Below are 22,483 nucleotides of genomic sequence, written 5' to 3'. Positions count from 1 at the left end.
TCGTGACCTCCAATGTGCACGCGAGATTTGGCGTTGCCAAGGTACACGAACTGAAAGATTAGTACCACTTCTGTCAGACAAATATATTTATTTGATAAGTTAAAGGCCTGGGATAAACATGGCATCAAACACTTTATCTTCACGGAATCCCTATCCATTTCCTAAAGTGCAAAATGATGCAGACTTTTACGGTCCCACATTTTCAGAGGTAATATTTTCATTTTAAATTATTGTCAATGTCGTGTAAAAATTTGTGTGTGATCATGTGCTTAAAAATCTTTGATAATTCGAATGCATAGATTTTGGGTCTCTCGGAATTGTTAGTCATTTATATTGGGTCACCAATTTCTTTTCTCTGTTGTATTTATATAATATTTAATCCATTTAAATTGTGAAACAGTTGCCAATTATGAGGGGGGATAGGATCTTAATCGGGACTCCAGGATCGGATGTTTTTAGGATTTCGGAAATTACCCTTTCAGGATCCTGGAATTCTTTTTTTTGAATTTTGGGACCTCAAGATTTTGTGTTTTTAAGCCCGAGATTTCCCCTCCTACCCCCTCTCAATTATTTTGTTATTATTTACTTTTATTCAATGGAGAAGCCTCCTGTTTTAGCAAGCGGAGTTAATTAATCATTCAAATATGAGGTCAACTCTTTAGATGGAAGAAGAAGCAAATTATTTAAAGTTCAAGATACTACAATTTATTTTGACTCATTTACATTACATACACAACTGTATATGACTATATGTTAATGATTTCCAATACATACTTCCCTATATTTTTTTTATAGGATCTCCGAATCTTAAGTAGAAAAAACCTGCATTAGTTATATTGAACAACAGCATATACATTGACATACATCAAAGTACAAAAATGTATCTTTGAAAAACAACACAATGTGTGCAGATTTATACTAATGTTAAATGTATGTCAATATTGCAATACACCTTATATATAATTAACGCTATTCCAATTTCCAGACTGACCTGGGAATCTGTCGCGCTTGAGCTATTATCACTTCTATACAGACTACAATTTATTTTCATAGTCCAAATTGTTTTCATTTAATTTTCTTTTTATAATAATGAAAATACACTTGTTATGCATCATGTACATGTACTTGATGTAAGTTAATATTTTTGAATTATTTCAGTAATCAGTATTAACATTATATTTCAGAAAGAACCCTACAAACAAGCAACCCATCTAGCACAAAATGAAGATCCATGGAATAGATTGAATTCAAAATGCACTCTTAGTTCATCAAGAAGAGAAGTGTTCCATTTTGACCCTCAAGCACCAAAAGACAGTTTAGATTTTATACTAAAATCGGAATATGATCATCATGATGAATTTCTGAGAGCTAAAAATGAAACATTGTATCAACCTGAAAGTAAAGGTTCAGAGCATGGGTAAGATAAGCATTATGTTAAAAAAAAATATCTAATATTTAATCAAGTATCTTAACCCTGTATTTAGAATTAAGTTTCCCCATTTAAAATACATCATTTTTGTAAATTTGATACATGTAGTCTGTAGATATCAATTTCATTTTAAAATAAAGAAATGTAGTCATATAACATTCTTGTTAACTATTCAATCTTACAAGTATAGTATCCAGGACATCATATGCATACATTTAGGCTTAAAACAGAACAGTGTTAGTTTATTGCTAACCTGCAAATCAGCCAATTTTTCTCACTGAAAAAAAATCACTAAGTGTTGTAAGACTTATGAATGTGCATGTATGTAGAACATAAATGGTGACACACTGATTTTTGTATTCAGAGAACAAATACATTTTAAATTGCAATGCATTGTGGATAATGGATTATGCTGTGAGGTTTTTATAAAATGACTACTTCAATTTCAACATCTTTATCATCTCTTTACATGTATAAGAGTTCTGAACATATGATTGCTGCTGTTATTATAGAACATATGTTATGAATGCTTCTTCTTCGTACAGAAAAAAGGACAGAAAGTGTGTTATTGTTCGTTTATTTGTACAATGTATGTTTAAAATCATGTTATTTTTTTCAGGAGAGTGTTAAAAAACAGAGAAATAGAAATTGTTCCTGTCAAACCATATCTATGCCACCCTCTTCATATAACTGACCAGAAAAAGAAGGATAGCATTCATACTATTGAAAATGCTATAGGTAAGATTAGATTGTTTGTTAAAAAATGGATCATACCATTGAAAAAAGCTATAGGTATGATATAAGATTGTTTGTTAAGAAATGGATGTTTCTTCTGCAACCAAAAATCCTTGAACCAGCATCTGAAAAAGTATAAATACACAAACACAATAAGTACCCTAGAGTAGTAAAGCATGAACATATCGATTTTTTGATTCCTATGATTTCCCCCCTGTTTTGCATGACCGCCACTCAATCATACCTGTCTGTCTTACCATAAATCATATATTCTCAAAGTTTCTTTCTTATTGCATCATTTGTTTTCTGTATTTGCATTCCTCAATGCTTAATTTGATATGATAGGAAATGAAAGACATGTATTCATGGTGGTTATACACAACTGTATTACTAAAGAATGTCATATGCATCTACAACAGAAATTTCAGATTTTTTTATAGGGGAATTGGAGATGGTGACTGGGCGTAATTTAACTCCTGTGTTCTAATTAGGCCGTTCTCAATATTCTCAATGTGTTTTGAAATAATCAATGGTTTTAAAAATTGGACAAACAATGTACATTTTTTTTTATAATAACAGATAATTTAAACAAGCTTCCCCTGGGGTCTGGTATGAACTTAAAGCAGATTATGATTTTCATAGCTCTGCCTCATATAGCCTACAAATTTTATAAACGAAAATGCTAGGTATTATATTAAATTCATGAGAAAATTTAGAACTAAATAAAAAAAATAAACATGCAATATTATAACTTGTTATAAATTAAACATATTGACTTTTCAGATGGGCACCACACACAGACAACAAACAAAGGGTATTCTCGTAAACCGGATGGTGGATTTTTCACAACCTAGGATTATCTCCCCTTTTAAACTAAAATTATTTATTACATGTCACTAACTGATAATATACATTTCAAAGTGAAAATGTTATAAACCTATGAAATGGAGAAATGTATTAAAATAATTTTGAACTTAACTTAATTTTGGTAAAATGTATGTAAGCTGATGTTGATTTTGTATAATCTATAGCAGTTGTATTTATTTACAATACTAGTAAAGGCTAGGCTAGTTTCTATTGGTCAGATCAATATTTATGTTTTAATACTCATTCTTACTATAAACCTTTCGCTAATTTCTAAAGAACATGCATGCTAAATACTAAACTATATGCTTAAAGTGCCAACAACTATGCTTGACCTATGCTTTCATCTACATTCCACTAACACTTTAGTCTATTACCATGTTTTAACATTTACACTTCTCGTATCTGCTCATTCTGGTTAAGTGGCTTCAATTCCTTTTGTGGTTGGTGGAAGTATTTTTTATAGCCATTTTAGATTGATTTCAATCTTAATTTTCACCATTTGCATGATGTTGGATTTTAACAGTATAACAAACAGTATTTATTACTTAGCTTTAATGATATAATCAGTATTTATTAATGTAATCAGCATTTGATTATTATAAAATTTGTAAAGAAAAGTTGTGACAGTTCTATTTTCTCAATCCCCATTCACATGGTTGAGGTGTATAAGTCTTATACATAGACTGCAGGACTTAATTGATTTGAGCTTGAGCTCATGGATAATCTATAGCCGTATATATTTTTGAAATATTTTCTAACATTGAAGAAGTTTTCTTTAGTTTAGTTTTGAGATAGTATGTTTTTCTATGTAATGTCACATTTTAGATCTAAAAGAGTTGGATCAACAAAACTTTCTCTGCTTGAAATTTTAACTTCTAGATAATGTCACCTTATCATTGTTTTCACCTGGGTGACTGGGTTAAAGTGTGGTCCAATTTTTAAAGTGAAATTGTTAAAATCATTCAATTAAACTATTTGCTTATATCCCATATGTGAAAGACTATAGACAGATGGATAAAAAACGTTGAAACAAAAGTTTATGTTATCTCAGAACTCTTCTATTTCTGCATGTTTTTACAGACTGTAAAGACATTTTGTGCCGTTATTACTTATTAGATAGTATTTGCTACTAACTTTTTCCCTCTTTTTCTCCTCTAACTTGCATCCTATAGAAAGCTCCCACAGTGATGGAACTAATGGTGGTTATTCAAGGAAACATGACGGAGGATTCTACTGTACATAGGAGGATTCTTCTGTACATAGGATGATTTTACTGTACATAACTTACTAACACAGAGACCAGCATAGAACTGAGAACAAATAACCAGCCATCTTGTTTTATTATATCTTTTACATGTACCTCTCTGTATTTATGATGCAATGCTTTTATAATATTTAAAATAATTATGCAAATTAACTGTATAAATGTGTGATGTAGCTCTCAGTATTAATTATTCAGCATTTAAATTTTTATTCCAGTTTTAGATGTGACATCAATTTACATGAAATATTATTTTTGAAAATAGTTTATACAGGACAAAATTGAATAGGTATATAAAAAAGTTAGTTTTTTTCAAATTTTCTAGCTTTTTTTATATAGAAGTGCAGGGATTTCTTGTTATTTCAACCATAGATACATATTAATTGAATTTTTACATAGTTTTTTTGGTAAACTTAAAACCAGACATTCTGTCAAAAACTGTGATATTTTAAGAGGTTGATCAAATTGATTTTTGTTATGTTTCTTTATGTCATTACAATCAAAAACAAAAATCATTTGATACCACTTCATATGCTTAATCTTGATAACTTATGGATGTATGTATCCTCATATTTTACTATTTTTTGTAGACTTTAAATGTATACAAGATGATTGTGATGATATGCATTGATTTGTGATATTTTATAGTTATTATTAAATTTACAATTTAGTAATTTGAAAATTTTGTCTTTATTCCTACCACAAAAAAAGAAGAAATCAGCAATCGAAGCCAGACTTCAAAGTTATTGTGAAACAACCTATTCAAGAGGTTGCATAAATCAGATGTGGATACTTAAAAAAAAATCAAAGATCTTTTAGAGTACATACAATCTATTATATTTAATAATTATGCAAATTTCATTATGGGAAGGTTGAAATCTCACAAAATATTTTCAACCGAGACACATTTTTATGTCTGTCCCATGTCAGGCCTCTTGTAAGTCTTGTATATTTTTTTTTTAAATTTTGGTTTATTTATATGTTTTTGGAGTTTAGTAAGACATCCATTTTTCTGAAATAATATACATTTTAGAGGGATTTTCTGGCTGTGGTGAAGACCCATTTGACTTGGGGATGGATGAATTGTCCTTTGTAAAAAAATAACTGATTAAAAACAAGAGTGCACACACTGAAATGTTTCGCCTTCTTTACTAATCATTGATATTATGTTGATAGTATAAAGCTTTATTAAAAACTGTCACATAAACTTAACATTAACCAAGATAACTACACAAAGGCCAATAAACCATGAAAATGAGGTCAAGGTCAGATGACCCATGCCAGGCAGACGTACAGCTAATAATGCTTCTATACAACAAATATAGTTACTTATAGTTTAAGAAAAATAGACCAAAATACAAAAACTAAACACTGAGCAATGAACTGTGAAAATGAGGTCAAAGTCAAATAAAACCTGTGCGACTGACATATAGATCATACAATATTTCGAAACATCAAATATAGTTGACCTATGGCATATAGTATTAGATAAAAAGACCAAAACTAAAAAAAACTTAACTTAGACCACTCAACCATGAAAAGGAGGTCAAGGTCAGATGACATCTGCCCGCTAGACATGTACACCTTAAAATCATTCCATACAACACATATAGTGATCCTATTGCATAAAGTATGAAAAAACAGACCAAAAGACAAAAACTTAACTATAACCACTGAACCATGAAAATGAGGTCAAGGTCAGATGACACCTGCCAGTTGGACATGTACACCTTACAGTCCTTCCATACACCGAATATACTAGCCCTATTGCTTATAGATTCTGAGATATGGACTTGACCACCAAAACTTAACATTGTTCACTGATCTGTGAAATGAGGTCAAGTGAAAACTTTCTGATGGGCATGAGGACCTTGCAAGGTACGCACATACAAAATATAATTATCCTATTACTTATAATAAGAGAGAATTCAACATTACAAAAAATCTGAACTTTTTTTTCAAGTGGTCACTGAACCATGAAAATGAGGTCATGGACATATGACATGTGACTGATGGAAACTTCGTAACATGAGGCATCTATATACAAAGTATGAAGCATCCAGGTCTTCCACCTTCTAAAATATATAAAGCTTTTAGAAAGTTGGCTAACGCCACCGACGCCGGATCACTATCCCTATGTCGAGCTTTCTGCAACAAAAGTTGCAGGTCGACAAAAAACTGTACTCCTTTATTCACATGAGGCTGACTTCATGCAGGACTTTTTGGGTAAGATGAAAAGAAATAAACAGTATCCTTTAACTTCACTTTTCACTTTATAGATGTTGTTCTCTCACTAAATATTTCAAAATTTAGTGACTATATAAAAGACATCTATCCCTATTGAACTTGAGATAAGATATACAGTTATGTCTGCTACATATCTTCAAAACATTGTTTTTTTTCTTCCCAATTGTCAAATTTCCATTGCTACCTTGCATTATTCCTGCCTACAGTGTTAATATATCTTCCAGTTGATCAAAATTCCACAAATTTATTTCTAATAATGATTTTCTTGATGGAGGAAGCTATTTAACCCAGAGTTCCAAGTGGTTGGGTTTAAATCATCCATTCGTAATTTTATGGATGCATGTTGGATGATTATTATGAAATATCTGTTTCACAGATGATGCGGGATTTGTTCCATATGTGGTTACACCAGCTTGTTCCCCAGAATGTCAGTGAATTAGACTGATCAGAGGGTTTGTACTTGCATGACAGATGCACATGTTGAGCAGGATCTTCTTACCCTTCTGGAGCGCCTGATATCTCATATTTTAAGTGGAGTTTTTGTTGCCCAGTCTTAAGTTTTCTAAGTTTTGTTCTGTTAACTGTTGTTTGTCTGATAGTCTTTTTATTTTTAGCCATTGTGTTGTCTGCTTATTCTAGACAAGGGATAGGAACCACCTTAATCACAGTATCGGTTAACAAATGTAAACTAGAGGCTCTAAAGAGCCTGTGTCGCTCACCTTGGTCTATGTGAATATTAAACAAAAGGAAGCAGATGGATTCATGACAAAATTGTGTTTTGGTGATGGTGATGTGTTTGTAAATCTTACTTTAATAAACAGTCTTGCTGCTTACAATTATCTCTATCTATAATTAATTTGGCCCAGTAGTTTCAGTGGAAAATGTTAATAAAAATTTACAAATTTTATGAAAATTGTTAAAAATTGACTATACAGGACAATAACTCATTAGGGGGTCAATTGACCATTTCTATCATGTTAACTTATTTGTAAATCTTACTTTGCTGAACATTATTGCTGTTTACAGTTTATCTTTATCTGTAATAATATTCAAGATAATAACCAAAAACAGCAAAATTTCCTTAAGATTACTGATTCAGGGGCAGCAACCCAATAACGGGGTTGTCAGATTCGTCTGAAAATTTCAGGGTAGATAAACAATTAAACTCCATGTCAGATTAGCTCTAAATGCTTTGGTTTTTGAGTTATAAGCCAAAAACTGCATTTTACCCCCATGTTCTATTTTTAGCCGTGGCAGCCATCTTGGTTGGTTGACGGAGTTACACCACACTTTTTTTTAAACTAGATACCCTAAAGATGATTGTTGCCAAGTTTGGATTAATTTGGCCCAGTAGTTTTAGAGGAGAAGATATTTGTAAAAGATAACTAAGATTTACGAAAAATGGTTAAAAATTGACTATAAAGGGCAATAACTCCTAAAGGGGTCAACTGACCATTTCGGTCATGTTGACTTATCTGTAAATCTTACTTTGCTGAACATTATTGCTGTTTACAGTTTATCTCTATCTATAATAATATTCAAGATAATAACCAAAAACAGCAAAATTTCCTTTAAATTACCAATTCAGACACAGCAACCCAACAACGGGTTGTCCGATTCATCTGAAAATTTCAGAGCAAATAGATCTTGACCTGATAAACAATTATACCCCATGTCAGATTTGCTCTAAATGCTTTGGTTTTTGAGTTATAAGCCAAAAACTGCATTTGACCCCTATGTTCTATTTTTAGCCGTGGCGGCCATCTTGGTTGGTTGACGGGGTCACACCACACTTTTTTTAAAACTAGATACCCCAATGATGATTGTGTCCAAGTTTAATTTAATTTGGCCCAGTAGTTTCAGAGGAGAAGATTTTTGTAAAAGCTAACGATGACGGACGCCAGACGCCAAGTGATGGGAAAAGCTCACTTGGCCATTTGGGCCAGGTGAGCTAAAAACTAAACTTGACACTCAGATGACTGGCATTGTACAGCATTCATCATATAATAAGCTATTTAAGTTCCAACAGCATCTTGACTTGGCTGAAAATGATAATCTCATACCAGGTTAACTTTAATGTTCGTTGATGGAGTAAGACCACACTACTTTTTGATATTTATTTAGAGCTGAAAATAATTGCTCGATGTTTACAACAATACATAATGACTAACAATTATGAAATTAAATGATTTATTCAAATAAATAAATTACAATGCAACAAGCAACAGAAGTTTAGCACTTATCTTTAAAATAAAATCAATTTTTATAATCAATCTAGTCGCAAATAAACAGTATAATAATCATGTATTGTCTATTCCAACATTTCACCTGAATAACAAACTATTGCATTTATTGACCTTTAATTATCATCCCTCAAATAAGATTCTTCAAGTGTAAAATGTTTGATAATCTAAATATAAATGTTCATGTGTATGTCTAAAGTGAAGGACCTGGACAATGGCTGTCTTATGTTATATCTTTTGTTTTTTTTGTTGTTTGGGAGTTCAGTTTTATTGGCAAATGTTTGAAAGGTTATATTTCAATTATTCAAAATTTTGTTTTGGACTTGACAATTTAGAGCTTGACAGACTTGTAAAGACTTCTGTCTATTGTTGAAGATTAAAACTTGACCTCTATATAAAATATAAACAGCCTTTAACAATGAGCAAAAGCCTAACCACATTGCAAGCTATAAAAGGTCCAGATATAACAAGATACAAGATGTTAAACAATTCAAATGAAAAAAACAATAGCCTTATTTTATACAAAAACCAAACACAATAAAGTGATAAACAGTAACAAATGACAACCACTGCATTTCAGGCTTCAGATGAGAGACAGCCAAATACTCTAGATCTCTTTTGTATTTTGTTCCATTCACTTTTGTGTCTCATTGAAGAATAACCCCAAATCTGCCTTTATTGATGTACAACCTTTATAAAGACTGCAGTCCTTACAAGCACTAAATATAGGCTTCTCTAAAGGTTAAGAGAAGGTTAACCTCTAATCTAGAGATTACAATTCTCTAACAACCTTCAGGTGGCCTTTTGGTGAACACATGGCACCTCAAAAGAATGTTAATTGTCATTTTTGGTGTTCATAGCTTCAGTATCATTTCAAATAGATCATTATATATATTTATGCTGACATTATAGCTTTGTAACTTTGTTTGGGTAGTCAGCATCCATCACAGTAACACAATTCAGTAAGTACAAAATGCTTCTTAATCAAAAAAAAATTAAGTAATAATCCAAAAAATATAACAAGAAAAGACTAACAAATACAGAAATAGGCAAGGCACAAACTCCTATTTTTTTCATTACAAAATCATTACATTTTGACAATTACATTTTTAGACAAATACTTTTAAAGTATCTGTATTTTGATTTATTGAAAATTATGATGGCACAATTAAGTAACTCATATCATCTATAACATATAATAATTATATCAATAAACTGAATTACTTGTTATTCTATGATCATACAAAATAAATTTATTTCTATTAAGGACACACATACAAATTTAATAGAATGCACCATACAATCAATGAATACATTTCCAAATTAAGAAGTCATATAAAACATTAACAATAACATGAACCCTTTAAACAATTTTGAATTAGATGAAACATAAACAACTTTAACAAAAGAACATACAAAATTTGCATTCTAATATAAAATAAACTTAGCCACTCAAGAATTGTATCACTTTTTTATATACATGTTTCAAGGTTATACATTGTACTTTATTCTTGTTACAAATTCAACATACTTATGGACAGGCAAACGAACAGAGGCACAGACCAGAAAACATAATGCCCATTAATTGGGCATAAAAATCTCATTCATAGTGACATTAGTGTTGTCCAATCAAAAAGTAAAAAATCAAAGGTCACTGATAAAAAATATCTCTGATATATATTATGGCTATAGTAGAATGCCTTGAAATCAGTAAAAAAATATTTTCTTTTTCACTTTCTTTTTAGGGTTGAAAATCTAATCATCTGATTAAACTTAGATTGTTCAATTTAGTTATTTGATTTTTTAACTTCAAAAAAATCAATTGTGTCAGCACAACATTTTTATGAACTATACATTAAAGGCAGACAAAAAGATAACAATATTTATGTCCCTTTAACCCCTAAGGCAAGATCAGGATAAAAATCTTAAATGTTCAAATGTAGTTATACTACATTTGTACTATCAATGATATTGGTAACAGATATAAATTGAAACAATGTATGAGTATTTTCGCTTTTTTTCTTTGTTTTTAAATGAAATGAAACATGAGTTTTGCTACTGTTTTCCATAACTGAAAACAATGTATTGCATTTCATCTTCTTCTTCCATTCATAATGTCAGAATATGCATTTTGTAACTACTTTTTGTTGATCAATTGATGTAAAAATAACAGATTTTTTTATCCTGTTTTTTCTTTTTCTTTTCATACTATATATCATGCATCCATTTTATGATAGGGAACTATAAATTATTTATGTACAGGGGAACTTTCAATTACTAAAATTGAGGGCAGTATCTTATATCACATTTTTAGATAGAAAAACAATGATACAACAAATTTTTTTCTTATAATTCATGAATGATAAGTGTATGTTTGACAATAAAAAAAAACAGGATATAATTGAAACAAAAATTATAAAAAGAGTTAATTTTCATGAATTACCAGAAAATATTGAATTTTATAACATTTAGAATTACCTTCAAAATCAAAATATGCTCTTAGTACATAATTTGTAAACAACACCTTTCAAAATTTATAATGTCTGAACCTTTAGTAAAAGAAGCTAAACAAATAACACTTTCATTTTTTTTTTGAATCAAATCAATTAGAATGAGTATTAAAAGGTTTAATGGAAATCAATGAATATTATATTTTGTTTTGGATGCAGCATTTTTTGGTCTGACTTCCTTTGTTGGTGGATTGGCAGTTTTTTTGTAATAGTCATGAATTTTAACCAAGCGTGTCTGTACATCTCCCAGTAGAGGGCGCTTCAATGGTTCTCCATCCCAACATTCCTGCATCAATTCCCAGCAATCTGTATCAAATACTGCTAATCTTTCTGGACGTAAACCTGAAATAATAAAATGTCATAGATTGTTTAATAAATATGCTTTACAAAAAAATAAAAATACAAGTAGTATAATGATTTTAATGCAAGTTTTAAGATAAAGATTAGAAGTTAAACTAAAATATTGATGTAATAAGATTTCTTTTTCAGTAAAACAGAAAGTATTCTATCTAGTTCATATTTTTGTTAAGGGGCCAGCTGAAGCCTGCCTCTGGGTGCTGGATTTTCTCACTGTTGAAGACCTGTTGGTGGTTTTGGGCTGTTTTCTACTCTTTGGTCGGTTTGTTGTCTCTTTGACATATTCCCTATTTCTATTCTCAATTTTATTTTATTTTGTTATTTTATACTTACCCTTTTTAACACCAGTCCACAAATGATCTTTGTTATCACAACGCTCGAAGGCAGTAGGTAATTTGACATGTCCAGCACAAATATACCAAAACAATATACCAAATGCATAGACATCAACACTGTTGTCATAGCGACCAGTGAACAATTCTGGTGCCATATGAATTGGAGTCCCAACAATGCTGCCACTCATCATTGCCTCTGGTTTACAAAAACCCAAGTCAGTTATTTTAGCTCTGTTTGTCTTGTCAAGCTAAAATTTAAGAAAAACATATCATTATTTTAGGCAAAATTGTAGCTTCAGAAAAGTACTCATGGTTTTACATGTATAGAAATTGATGTTGAATTAATCAAAAATTTTTATTAAAACTGAACATTACTGATTGTTATTTCCATAACTTTCAATTGTTTACAAATAACATTTACCACTCAGTAGTTGTTAGTCTAATGCTTGATAAACTTTTTATTTTTCTATGTATATTTAGCTGACAGGTGAAAATTGTAATTATCTAATTTTGTCTGAACCTGTTTATAGTATTAAAGCATTTAAGCATAACTTTAAAGCAATTTACTAACACATTTTTAGGGTATTTACAATTTTTTCTTTACACTATGTATTAAACCATTATATATTTTTTTAGCCAATGCTTTAAACATATTTTAGACAATTTATTTTTTACAAATTATTGTTATTTCTTAGATCAACATATCTTTCTTACAGATGTTCATCCTTTCTTTTCACAAATTTTATATGAAAAATTCAGAAACATACTTTTCCCCAAAAAAATTCTAGTACATGTATTTCAAATTCTAGTACATGTATTTCAAATGTTTGTACATGTATCTCTAAAGCAGCACAGCAATTCATATTTTGCCAATGGTTAAGAATTAATGTATACTTCTAAATATGAAATTACAAGGATAAAATCTGTAAATCATACTGTATAAATTAAGTAACATATTCTTGGAAACATAGGATGAGGAGAATTGACTCAATGGTATAAGTTATGTCAGGACGATGGTTTACAGAGCTACAGAAGACATTTACAGCATGCATTAATGTCAATAACGATTTCAGATTTTCTATTCTAGATAATTAATTATTTCTTTTTCTATTTCAATAAATTTATTCCTTTTTTAATTCTTAATAATTTAATAATTTTCTTTTCTTAACAATTTCTTCGTTTTCTTTTCTTCATAATTTCTTCATTTTCTATTTCATAATATTATTTTTTTCTATTTTAAATAATTCATTCAATCTTTCAAAATAAAGTGTACATTGTTTAACAGATCAAGTGTCAATACTATGAAGTTTAGGAATGTTAGTGCACAATTAGACAGGAAAGCGCTCTTATCATGCAGGCTTGGCATGCAGGATAATCGTTGTTTGATATCTTTGAACTTTCAAACATTTTAACAAGCCATCACCTTCAAACCGTCTCTGTTGTTCTTAGTGATTTTATAGATTTTCAACAAAGCTTGTGTTATTAGTGAGTCAAACAAGATATCACAGTTCCAAAATGTCCCACTCCCATTTGTAAATCAAGAAACTCCCTTTTCTAAAAGTAAAGTTTTCTCAATGTATATAGTGATTGGAAGGGCATAAAAATTTCCTACAAAAAAAACAATCGCTGGAAGTTAGATTCTTCTTAAATGTTTTATTCTGCACTTGTAATGGAAAAAGTTCAGGTGTTCATCTCAAGTGACAGCATGGCTTTTGTACATGGAGCGTCACATCTCAAAGTTCAAGATGGCTCCAAAACTGGTTATGTATTTTTCAATGAAATGTTTTACACATTAAACACAAAAAGTAGTAGACACAGTAAGGCCAGTATAGTTTTTTTATAGATGACTTATTCCAAAGAATATCAAACTTTACAAATAGATTATAGATTGTGTAAACATGCAAAATGTAAAATATGTGTATTTCAACAGGAAATTAAATAGAAAATGTGAAACATTAGGAATCAAGTAAATTTAATATTGACTTATGTAAGATATTGAACCATAAAAATAAAGGTAATGTTGAATGAGAAAAAATAAAGGTAATGTTGAATGAGAAAAAATAGATAAACATTTCCTACTGTAAAAAAGCTATTTACAAAATAAGAATTATCTAACATATCAACCTCCAGAAAGAATACCCTTTATAAAGCTTGTAAACACAATTGTCCGATTTGCAAAGCTATGCCTTGCAGGGGAAATAAACACAAAATGAAAAATAATGATTTTTTTTTTAACATTTTATTTTGTAAAAAGTCAATTGCTGTGAAAATTGTTTTAAGTAAAAAATATGCATGCACAAAAAGAAAACTCCATGCTGGTTAGAGAATATTCATAACAATTGTGAATATAAAAAGGGAAATCAGAGTAGCATTCATGGGATATCCACTAAAGAGAGTGATAAGTCACTCCTTAGTAACCAAAATCCTGAATAATATGACATTAAAAACCAAGTTTGCGGTGAAATTATTGGTTGTTCAGAATTTTCAGATAGAAGGCTATAAATTTAGATGAGTTTTTGAATACTATCAAAGAAAATGTTGTTAACAGAAGATATATTTTCAAAGATATCAAACACACATACAGAGTGAAAAAGTTATGAATTTTAAACACTATACCAAAACATTTTTGAGTTTGATATCCCTGTGTACTAGTCCCTGACTGTGTAAAAATCGCATGCCTTCAACAACATCGGCTGCAACAACTAGTCTGAAATCAGATAACATAATGAATAATTATGTACCAAAACATTTTTCACTGTGATGTCACGATGGATAAGGCCTTCCCCATGGAGATATCGGATGCCCTCTACAACATCTATAGCTACTTGTAATCTACAAAATAAGGCACAGATAATTGAAAATGATACCTTCAGATAGAAGGAAATTAACTTTAAAGTGACATCTATAAAGTTGTATGATTCAATTCTAGTACATATGAACAAGTTAGATGTGGAAATCATGCTGTAATGCCAATGAATATCTCTCATTTTATCTTTTACCTAAGATTAAGAAACTAACAATCATTAAAGTATACCATTCAATAATTCTTATATGATTTGCATATTAGGGAATACGTTCATATGATTGGTTGAGAGGACTTCCGGTAGTTGATTTTGACATTGGTTATTTTTTGATAGATGACTTTGACAGAACTTCTTTTCGTAACCAATGTAAACAAGATGGCGGCGATAATAACACTGACGTTAACAAAAATTATTATTTCAAAAACATTTATATGAATGACTATAACAGTATTTGCAGTTTATTTTTTTTATCAGATAGCAAGTTTCATTGAGAACATATTTTTGCGTTAACAAACAAATATATTTATGAGCCAGGCCTATTCAATGACATAAAAATACATATTACGTGTGATAAGTGGTAACCAGAGTGGGTAAGTATACTCCCTATCTTCAATTTTAAAGAATTATAAGGATTTAACGCCTTTTTAAAGGAATTTATTGGTGTATAAACTGGACCAAGTCACTCACAAACATATCATAAAAGTTCTTAAATTGTGAGTGAATTGGTCAAGTTTATATACACTGTCCAATAAATTCCTTGAAAAAGGCGTTTAAATCTATAATAAATGTATAATCCTTTGAATTTCTCTTAACTGGAATCAATAATGCTAAATATATAAATTGAAGTGACTGACTTTTGGAAGTACATTTATTCCTTTTTAAATGGTTCGGACTGACTATTACTTCTCTTTGACTTGAGGCTGCTTCAAAAAAACATCAATACAAAACTCTACCAGTTATTTCTAAAATAGGTTACACATTTATAATTTTATAAAAGCTTTTTGGATGCTTGACAATGATTTCTTCCCAATTAAGATGATGGTCCACATGACCAAATTTTTAAATGGGCCAAATGATGAATAATCTCTTACTAAAAGCTGCTATAACCAGAAGCTTCAGGAATAAATCTTTGATTCACATTCAAAATTTAAGGTAACTTTGTGTAGGATCATACCTGCTTATCCAATCTAAACCCTGTTTGATAGCACCATATAAATCTCTGACTAGTCTGTCCATCACCAGTAATACAGCAGGGTTTGTCCCACCTCCATAAGAATAATCTATCACAGAACCACGTAAAGCAACAACTCGCTCATGCTCTGGAATGTTTCTGTAATAAAATATAAAGAACAATTCACTGAAGTGAAGACAATTTATTTTTCTGAATTTATAAAAACTAAAATATAATACAACTTGATCATGCTGAGGAATAAAATTGAGAATGGAAATGGGGAATGTGTCAAAGAGACAACAACCCGACCAAAATAAAAAAAACACAACAGCAGAAGGTCACCAACAGGTCTTCAATGTAGCGAGAAATTCCCGCACCCGAAGGCGTCCTTCAGCTGGCCCCTAAACAAATATATACTAGTTCAGTGATAATGAACGCCATACTAATTTCCAAATTGTACACAAGAAACTAAAATTTAAATAATACAAGACTAACAAAGGCCAGAGGCTCCTGACTTGGGACAGGCGCAAAAATGCGGCGGGGTTAAACATGTTTGTGAGATCTCAACCCTCCCCCTATACCTCTAACCAGTGTAGAAAAGTAAAAGCATAACAATACGCACATTAAAATTCAGTTCAAGAGAAGTCCGAGTCTGATGTCAGAAGATGTAACCAAAGAAAATAAACAAAATGACAATAATACATAAATAACAACAGACTACTAGCAGTTAACTGACATGCCAGCTCCAGACTTCAATTAAACTGACTGAGGAATGTTTCTGTTAACATAAAGAGTTAAATAAAAAAGAATGTGTCTGAGGACTCAAATGCTGTCATTGATAGTGTCTAAATAACAATCTTACCACACTCTGTCTCCTTCATCTTCGTAACATTCAACTAACAAGAGGCTCCTCAGAGCCTGATATGCTCATCCAGTCAATTCTTATTTTCCTTTATTGCAATCAGTTATGCTTGCCTTTTTGTAGATGTTATTGTATCATTTTTGAAGGTCTTACACTCACAATGTACTGAGTGGAAGAGATAGGCCACTGGGGGTAGAGCACCATTTCAAGTTTCAAAAATAATATATAATATATATATGATAACAGCAAGAAAATAAGGTTGCAGATTATTTACTAATATTTTTGAATAAATTAGATGTTAATAAGAAACTACAGTCAGATAATTGTCAAATCTATTTCAACTACAGGAAATAGTGTAACATAGGTCTATTTTTTAGAGAAAAATATGTGATAGGAGGATGAGGTATGTATTTCTTAGTATTCAAAATATGTGAAAATAGTGGGGTATAGGATGTTTTTGATGCTCAGCCCTACCACAAATTGATGCCTATAAAACTTAATGTCCAACGTTAACACTTTACAGTTTTTCTTACTTTGTATAATAAAACTCTAAAGCTAGATCATTCCAGTGTTTTTCATCAGGTGGGACGACAGATTTTATTGCACATGGCTGACATCCTGCCCAGGAGTCACAGGAATACACAACACCATACTGCCCTCGACCAATTTCTCTTCCCATATGTGGCATACCTGTAAATAAAAGATAATTTAAAATTGGCAATGTGGAACAATATCACACATATGCTGTGTACATGTGATAATGTAACCACAAGGTTTCAAACAAAAACAATTATAAGATTTTCCTTAAAAAGGTTTAAGGTCAATATCTAAATGTTAACACTCCAAAATCTGTACTTGTTTTACTTTTACATATTGTGCATTGGATGTGGAGTTGTCTGATTGGAACTCATACCATATCTCATTGTATCTAATTATCCATTGCTGGTAAGTTTTTCCTTCCTATAGCAGCATAAAAGATTAATTCTTTATTCAGAAATAGAAACCCAGTTATAACCTCACCATGTAAAATGGTATCTTTTATTGAGGTACTTTCAAGAGCTACTTTGGCAACTTTTGGCGCATGAATCTTTCTTAGCTTCAGTCTTTCTTCTTCTATCTTGTCCAGACGTCCAGAGTGTTTCTGCTCCAGCTGGCGCAATGCTGTAGCAAAGGCATCATGGGATTTGTTCAGTCGCTCTTTTATCTGGCCTGATATACTCTTTGCCAATCTGAATTTTATTAGAAATTTGTATACTATAAGTGTATGTAAAACTTCAGTATATATTTAAGACATTTTGATTTTTTTTACTTGAACATTTTACTTAAAAGATCCTTAGATGAAAAGAAAACAAACAATATTCAAGTGTTTGTACATTCATTTACATTCCTAGATATGTATAAATAAAACATAGAGGCTTTTTAGTATCCTATAAAGAGGTTCTATTTTAGAGAGTATGACTATCTAGGTCAACAAACCTTGCTTCACTGAGGTTACTAAGTATATCTGTGGCTAATTTCTTCTTCCATTCTAAATCTATCTTTGGTTGAGAATGCCATGGCATAGACTGGACTAACTGATAAAACAAAATAAATATGTTTCATTCTAAATATCAGTTTCCAAGTACATTTATATATTATCACCTAAGTCAATGGCCTTAGTCACAAAAACATTCAATACATTTTTTGTACTCCTGTCCAAAATTAACATAGACATTGACACATTTATTTGTACAGCTTTGTGACAAAACGAAGACAAGGCTTACTCAAATTAACAACTAGATGACCAAATTATAAAGTATTATTGTTCAAGTAAATATTCGGAGAAAGTTATTAAAGCTGAAGTTGTTAACAAACAGTAGCCTAAATAAAACAAATAGTTGGTAGCCATGTTCACAAAGAACCCCAGTTATCCAAAATTTAATATTTCTCCTTATTGCCTTCATTCAAATCTTGTCATTTTAAGTTTTTCATTCATGTTTATTTCATCCTGTTTAGAGTAACAAATCCTTCCTACCTGTTTCATACGTTCAAATAATGTCCTAACAAATGACGAACTTGACTGTAAACTGATTTCTACTTGGTAGGCAGCATTCACAATCTAAAAGATAAAATAATGATATATCAGCACACACATCAATATCTCACAAAATTCTAAATATTACTTTACTGCTGTATCATGATTCATCTATCCAACAACAAAAAACACTTAGACAAACAAATGAACTTCTGTCATTGTCCTAGTACACCATCTTGCTATTTGACCACCATTACTAATGATCACAGTTTTAGGAACGCTTCCCTGGAGGAAAATTGTAACATGTAGACTTTAGCAGCACAACATTCCATGTTTTAAGGAAGATCCTATGTTGTATGAATATGATATTATATTATAATCATCCCAAGAGGTTTACAAGATCCATAATAATCTACATATCGTACTAAAAACACCTCATAAAGGAAATCTAGTTAATATATTAAAATACATGAATGTACCTGTTTTAGAGCTTCACTTGTTGAGTTTTCATTTGCATGGTCTTTATCTATCCTTTCTAAACTTTCTAAACATCTGCTTAAAGTTCCTGAAAAATACAAGAATGAAAGTCATAATGGGGTTGTTCCATCATTTTATATTTTTTTGTTTTGATAATATTCATTGGTTTTATTAACATATTAATTATTAATAAAAGACATTTATTTTTTTCCATGTGCTTGTACTTTTTTGTCTTATACTGTAATCATGGTGTTATAAATCATTGCTTCAAGTGTATAAGAGTGGCCTTGATAGTAACTCTTATAAGCAAAGATGGGTGTCAAGTGCTTTTCCTTAGCTACTTTTTTGTGTATTTCATTAGTATTTTATTGGTTGATTTTGATAGGGGAGAGCTCATGTCTAAAAATTAAGTGAATATGTGTATGACCTAAGTCAGGAAACCTATCAATGCCTATCTAATGTTATAAAAATGTAGCTCAATATTTTTTTTTACTCCAAGCAACTTAGTGCTCGAAATGTAATGATGCCTGAAATAGGGTCAAAGTAACTTCTGTTTGCCAGAATAATCAACTGAATTAGGACTACAGGTAGTCACTTCCTTCAAATACAGAGATATGAACTGGGACATACCCAACATTAACTTGAATGTAACCAAACCAACTTTATTAAATCTTGAAATATAAGTCACAAGACCTTCTTCTTGCCCTTGCAACACAAGGAAAGTCTCTCTCAGATGTACCTACATAACCAAAGTGCTTGTAACCACTGAAGGTTATAGATTGCCTTAATTTATCATTGGGGAAGTAAATTTTTTAAATAAAATATTGTAGTGTCAATAAAACATTGGTTGCAGTTCAATCAACTACAATTCTGGACAATGAGAGATAACTCCAATTTTTTAAGATGAATTTAACAAATGACTTTAACAATGACACCACTTATATTTTTAGAACATACATTAGATTGCTACACCTTGCAAAAGTAAATTAAGTTATGTAATTTTCTTGACAGGTAAACATCTTTTTTTGTCTTGAATATTTGAGCATATATTACATAATTTCTTGAAATGTTTCATAGATGTACAGAATGTTATGATCAATTCACTTTAGTTTGTGCATCAAAACGGTAGTAATAAGCCTCTTTACCCAAACAAGTATAACTTAAGATTAAAACTCTACTAGTTTCTAAAATATGGGTGTGGATGATGTTTAGAATGCAATATATACAAATCCATAAAGATCCTGAAGGTAATCGAAAAGTTCTCCCAACTGCTAAGAAGAAATTTTAACGTTAGAAATTAATATGGTCAGATCATATGTTTTAGTATGTCATATGAATTTGTACTATGCATGCTTTTCTACAGAAATTGTGACGTCAGTATGCATTCTTAATAGCACTAAAAAAATCCTTTACTCTGAGGAGGATATCTGTGTAATAAACTTGTGATTAAATCATGATTTGAACTATATACACTTAATACTTAATATAAATACTAAGCACAATTGCTACTTATGATAAACTCAGTTCATTAATTATAAAATTAAATGAGATACTTCAGTTAAAAGGGTGTTATTGTAATTTAATATGGCCTTGATTTGATGGTACTTAGCAGTCAGGACTATATAAAGAACTCTAAAAATACTTCTTTGTTAACTTCTGAATTCATTGTTCTATTTTAATCCAAAATTGCTTGAGATCTAGATTCAATTATCATAATGGAAATTTCCTGACAAAATTAGAAAAAAAGCCTGATCAAGGTCACACAATAATATACATGATGACATTAAAAGTCAATACAAACAAAAAATATTAATTTTACAGGAAGTTTTTAGACAGCAAATCGATTACTTAATTTTCATAGTGTTCTGGTTAGGAAGAAGGAAATTAATGTCACAAAATAATAAATAAACAAAAAATAATCTCACGTCTGTACATAGTCAATGATAGTCATAGAACAAACATATTCATTGATTTATAAAGTTTTCAAATATGTTATTTCATGAAGTTTTCAAACAGAATATCTACACATCTAAAAATAAATTATCCCATCCTATGTACATACACTGAGAATATTCTAAAAGTCCTTTGTATGCTTTATATGTATTGTGTTGCGTCCATTGTACATGACTGATTGTTCATGTGAGTTTATGTTATATCAATACTTATTCAGTGTGAGCTTATGTTATTTCAATACTTATTCAGTGTGAGGTTATGTTATTTCAATACTTATTCAGTGTGAGGTTATGTTATTTCAATACTTATTCAGTGTGAGCTTATGTTATTTCAATACTTATTCAGTGTGAGGTTATGTTTGACCAATGCTTGTTCAATGTGAGCTAATGATGTGTCAATGCTTGTTCATTGTGAGCTTATGTTGTATCAATGCTTGTTCAATGTGAGCTTATGTTGTATCAATGCTTGTTCAATGTGAGCTTATGTTGTATCAATGCTTGTTCAATAAGAGCTTATGATGTGTCAATGCTTGTTCAATGTGAGCTAATGATGTGTAAATGCTTGTTCAATGTGAGCTTATGTTGTATCAATGCTTGTTCATAGGAGCTTATGTTGTATCAATGCTTGTTCAATGTGAGCTTATGATGTGTTAATGCTTGTTCATTGTGAGCTTATGTTGTATCAATGCTTGTTCAATGTGAGCTTATGATGTGTTAATGCTTGTTCATTGTGAGCTTATGATGTGTCAATGCTTGTTCAATGTGAGCTTATGATGTGTCAATGCTTGTTCAATGTGAGCTTATGTTGTATCAATGCTTGTTCATTGTGAGCTTATGTTATATCAATGATTGTTCAATGTGAGCTTATGTTGTATCAATACTTGTTCAATGTGAGCTAATGATGTGGCAATGCTTGTTCATTGTGAGCTAATGATGTACCAATGCTTGTTCATTGTGAGCTTATGTTGTATCAATGCTTGTTCAATGTGAGCTTATGATGTGTTAATGCTTGTTCATTGTGAGCTTATGTTGTATCAAGGATTGTTCATTGTAAGCTTATGTTGTATCAATGCTTGTTCAATGTGAGCTTATGATGTGTCAATGCTTGTTCATTGTGAGCTTATGTTGTATCAATGCTTGTTCATTTTGAGCTTATGTTGTATCAATGCTTGTTCAATGTGAGCTTTTGTTATATCAATACTTGATCAATGTGAGCTTA

The 22,483-nt window shown here is 30.6% G+C and overlaps 2 protein-coding genes across 4 annotated transcripts in view; one reads left to right on the top strand and one right to left on the bottom strand.

Annotated features, from left to right (window-relative positions):
• LOC134717516 (protein CFAP276-like) lies at nucleotides 1–4,966 on the top strand. 2 transcript variants are annotated; one of them, XM_063580018.1, is made up of 4 exons: nucleotides 1–208; nucleotides 1,185–1,417; nucleotides 2,049–2,167; nucleotides 4,204–4,966. In XM_063580018.1, exons 1-4 carry the CDS (start codon nucleotides 119–121, stop codon nucleotides 4,272–4,274), a joined length of 513 nt encoding a protein of 170 aa, XP_063436088.1. In that variant the 5' UTR covers nucleotides 1–118; the 3' UTR covers nucleotides 4,275–4,966. The 2 variants fall into 2 exon arrangements, with proteins under 2 accessions (XP_063436088.1, XP_063436082.1); XM_063580012.1 differs by having other exon boundaries at nucleotides 2,948–4,966.
• A 5,355-nt stretch (nucleotides 4,967–10,321) lies between these two features.
• The window catches only part of LOC134717458 (dual serine/threonine and tyrosine protein kinase-like), a 29,388-nt gene continuing 17,226 nt past the window's right edge, over nucleotides 10,322–22,483 (bottom strand). Inside the window, exons 5-13 of one of the 2 annotated variants that reach the window (XM_063579995.1) lie at nucleotides 19,315–19,400; nucleotides 18,836–18,919; nucleotides 18,298–18,395; nucleotides 17,842–18,050; nucleotides 17,355–17,511; nucleotides 15,963–16,118; nucleotides 14,726–14,816; nucleotides 11,983–12,232; nucleotides 10,322–11,634 (exon numbers count right to left, since the gene is read on the bottom strand). In XM_063579995.1, the coding sequence (XP_063436065.1) occupies nucleotides 11,420–11,634; nucleotides 11,983–12,232; nucleotides 14,726–14,816; nucleotides 15,963–16,118; nucleotides 17,355–17,511; nucleotides 17,842–18,050; nucleotides 18,298–18,395; nucleotides 18,836–18,919; nucleotides 19,315–19,400 (1,346 nt within the window). In that variant the 3' untranslated portion in view covers nucleotides 10,322–11,419. Of the gene's footprint in view, nucleotides 11,635–11,982; nucleotides 12,233–14,600; nucleotides 14,692–14,725; nucleotides 14,817–15,962; nucleotides 16,119–17,354; nucleotides 17,512–17,841; nucleotides 18,051–18,297; nucleotides 18,396–18,835; nucleotides 18,920–19,314; nucleotides 19,401–22,483 lie in introns of both variants that reach the window. The other variant, XM_063579990.1, reaches the window with a different exon arrangement.

Source organism: Mytilus trossulus, chromosome 1, assembly GCF_036588685.1.
Source record: "Mytilus trossulus isolate FHL-02 chromosome 1, PNRI_Mtr1.1.1.hap1, whole genome shotgun sequence".
Classification (NCBI taxonomy): domain Eukaryota; kingdom Metazoa; phylum Mollusca; class Bivalvia; order Mytilida; family Mytilidae; genus Mytilus; species Mytilus trossulus.
This window is presented reverse-complemented; position numbering and strand designations above follow the sequence as displayed.